This window comes from Zosterops lateralis (assembly GCF_965231275.1).
Source record: "Zosterops lateralis genome assembly, chromosome: 4".
Classification (NCBI taxonomy): Eukaryota; Metazoa; Chordata; class Aves; order Passeriformes; family Zosteropidae; genus Zosterops; species Zosterops lateralis.
In genome coordinates this window covers 4,019,164-4,022,830 of record NC_139765.1, presented here as the reverse complement: position 1 = coordinate 4,022,830, position 3,667 = coordinate 4,019,164, and the positions used below count along the sequence as shown (strand labels likewise).

General features: G+C 56.2%; 1 protein-coding gene across 1 annotated transcript; it reads right to left on the bottom strand.

The window, feature by feature from the left end:
- Positions 1-378: 378 nt before the first annotated feature.
- On the bottom strand, positions 379-3,465 carry LOC310908727 (potassium voltage-gated channel subfamily A member 1-like). The gene has a single exon (XM_083860086.1). The coding sequence runs from the start codon at positions 2,574-2,576 to the stop codon at positions 678-680; it is 1,899 nt and encodes a 632-aa protein (XP_083716212.1). The 5' UTR covers positions 2,577-3,465; the 3' UTR covers positions 379-677.
- Positions 3,466-3,667: the final 202 nt, after the last annotated feature.

The following is a 3,667-nucleotide window of genomic DNA, read 5'->3' as shown; positions in this document are numbered from 1 at the left end:
AGGCTCACAAGAAACTAACATATCAATGACAAACGGAAGTTTTCTGCTCTAGGGTTCAAAGCACCAAATTCACTTCACATACAAGATAACCAGATCTGTACTGATCACTAGTGGAAAACTCAGAAAGTGCTGATTTGCTAATGTTCCTAGTGCTTTAATGATATCATATTTCACAGGAATAAGAAATCTCCTTTCAACCATAAATACAGTCATACGGATACAAAATATATCTGAATAATTTCAATTTGAAACTACAGTACAAAACCCCTCCACCTCCCCCCTCCCATCCCCAATCCATTCATTCTCCACACACACATCCCCCCCAGTTCTTTATACTAAACTCGGAGCAACTGAACTGGTTACAAATTACCCATTTAAAACCAATGACCATTTGCTAAAATAAGTTTCTACAAATTAAATTTTTCACTGTCATAATTTGCCAGCTCCTGCATCATGGAGCGTAGCTTATTCTTAGTTCTATTTTAAAAATAGGTGACCCTTTGTGTCATGGAAAAAGAACATAAAAACATGTATTCCTGGAGGACTGCTCAGGACAGTGATCGATTTATAAAATACGGCCTGACTTAAAAAACTAATTGGTACTAAAAGAATAATTATTGTAGCAAGTTTCTGACACCAGAAAATCCTTCTGCCCCTCTGAACTCTGCATCCTCTCCTCACAGGTCTGTTTCCCTATTGGTGTCCAGACAGAGAGCATAGAGGGATTTTCTGAGATCTACGTTACTTTTCGCTTTGATATTGGCTTTCTCTAAGGAGCTGGTGCCACTGTTGAACTCCTCACTGTTTTCCAAGTGCACAACAGATTTGTTCAGAGAGTTTTTACTGAGTCTTCTCTTCACTTCTCCCCCCGCAGTGCTGCCCTGAGCACTGCTGTGCTCATCTTTGAGGACAGACTGCTCCTCGTGGTCAGTCTCTCGGTGGTAGAAGTAGTTGAAGTTGGACACGATGACAGGGACAGGCAGGGCGATGGTGAGCACCCCTGCAATGGCACACAAGGAGCCCACAATCTTGCCCCCCACAGTGACAGGTCTCATGTCCCCATAGCCCACGGTGGTCATGGTCACCACGGCCCACCAGAAAGCATCAGGGATGCTGGAGAAATGGGACTCGGGGTCATCGGCCTCAGCAAAGTAGACAGCGCTGGAGAAGAGGATCACCCCGATGAAGAGGAAGAAGATGAGGAGGCCCAGCTCCCTCATGCTGGCTTTCAAAGTCTGTCCCAAGATCTGCAGCCCCTTGGAGTGCCGGGAGAGCTTGAAGATCCTGAAGACCCTGACCAGGCGGATGACCCTGAGGATGGCCAGGGACATGGCTTGCTGCTGGCCCCCACCCCCATTGCTGCTGCCAGCCCCGGGCTGCTGCTGCTCGTGGGCCAGCTCGGTGCCCAGGGTGATGAAGTAGGGGATGATGGCCACGATGTCGATGATGTTCATGATGTTGCGGGAGAACTCGGGCTTGCTGGGGCAGGCGAAGAAGCGCACCAGGAGCTCGAAGGTGAACCAGATCACACAGGTGGTCTCGATGATGAAGAAGGGGTCGGCCAGGCTGCTGGGTACCTGCATGGGTGGGGAGTCCCCTGGAGTGCCGTTCAAACCTCCACCTTGCGGGGGCAAAGGTACGGGCAACTCCCTCTCGTCCCTGAACTCGGGCAGGGTCTCCAGGCAGAAGGTGATGATGGAGATGAGGATGACCAGCACGGAGACGATGGCGATGGCCCGGGCTGAGCTGGAGCTCTCGGGGTACTCAAAAATAAGCCACACCTGGCGCTGGAACTCATTGCGAGGCAGGGGCTTCTCCTCCTCTTTGATAAAACCCTCATCCTCCCGGAAACGCTCCATGGCCTCCTCACCCAGCTGGTAGAAGCGGATCTCATCAGCAAAGACATCGATGGAGACATTGACGGGCCGGCGGAGCTTTCCCCCGGACTGGTAGAAGTAGAGGATGCCGTCGAAGCTGGGCCGGTTGCGGTCGAAGAAATACTCGTTGCGGAGCGGGTCGAAGTAGCGGATGCGCTTGTCGGGGTCCCCCAGCAGCGTGTCGGGGAACTGGTTGAGGGTTCCCAGCTGCGTCTCGAAGCGCAGCCCGGAGATGTTGATCAGCACCCGCTGGTGGTGCATGGAGCTGGGGTTAGCGGCCGCCGCCGCCTCCTCCTCGTCGTCCCCCGCCGCCGCCATGGCCATGGCCATGCCCCGCCGGTGTCCCCCCTCCTCGGGCGGCCCCATGTCCGCGGCGGGGCGCGGGGCTCGGGGCGGCGGCGTGGGGGCTGCGCGGGGCTCCTCCGGCCGCTCCTCGGGGCCGCCACCTCCTCCTCCTCTTTCTCCTCCTCCTCCTCCAGCTCGGGGACCCGGCGGTGGCCGCTCTCGCTGCTCGTCCCCCTCGGGAAGCGGTGTTGGAGCGGACGGAGCGCTGTCTTTGCCGTCGCTCATCTGCGGGGACGCGCCGAGGTGCAGAGAGTTTCCCCGCCAGCGCGCCCGGCCGCCCGCAGCCGCCGCATCCTCCCCGCCCGCGATGGCCGCGGTGCCGCCGTTCTCCAGAGTCACCAGCGCGATCTCCATGGGCGCCAGAAGGAGAAGAAGCAGCGGGAGCGGCGGCGGCAGCGGAGGCGAGAGGCAGGAGCGGCTGGAGCGGCGGGCATGCTGCGCTCACCGCCCCGCTGCCGCCGCCGGCCACCTCCGCGCTGCCTCTGCCCTGCCCTGCCTCTCCTAACCCTGCCCTGCCCTGCCCTGCCCTGCCTTCCCTAACCCAACCCTGCCCTGCCCTGCCCTGCCCTGCCCGACCCTCCTCCCCTCCCCTCCCCGGGGGAGCCGCCCGGGGACCCGGATATGAACGAGCCATCATTATATATTATGGTCGCTTGACGTCAAAAAAAAAAAAGAAGATCCCTCCTTGCTCCGCGCGCCTCCCGCGCAGGCAGCAGCGGCAGCATCTTCCCCCCGGGAGAGCCGCGATGCCGCATCCCCCGCCCCCAGAGGGGATGCCCACAGGTGCCTGGGATGGGGATGCTCAGGAGATGCAGGAGGTCGGGAGCCGGCGGTACCTGCGGGTGGGCAGGGGGCTGGGGGATGCCCTCTGGCCCCCAACCCGCGGCCCCGCGGGGATTTGGGATTATGGAGCGGCCCCTGAGCGTGGATTTGCTGGCAGCGAGCGCTTCTGGCTGCAAACCCCCTCTCGCTTCTAATGAAAATCAGAAGTGAAAGCCTTGGGGATTGCCGGCGCCTTTTGGTGTCCTCCCTCCCCTCCCCATTCCCCAGCGGAATAAGAACAAAGAAAGCGATTGGGTATTTTTATTTTTTTTTTTTTTTTTTCTGCTTTGCGTTTGCTGTCCCTGCTGAATTAGTGCGGCTCCAAAAGGTATTTCCCAAGCCGGCAATCGACATTTCTGCCGTGATACTTTCACGTTTCACACTTTCCCATTGATACATTTTTAAACCCACATCCAAGGCTGAAATATTTCAGTAGATGCACGTTTTATTAGAGAGAGGCAAGCAGCTTTACACAGTCACTTCAATGACAGTTCAGTAATACAGTCAATGCTAAAATCCTACTTTCTATATTCAAGCCATGAACTCATCTATTCTATTCAAGGTCTGCAGGGAAATACACTAAATATGACTATAATTACTGTAGGATTAGAAGCTGTAGGTAT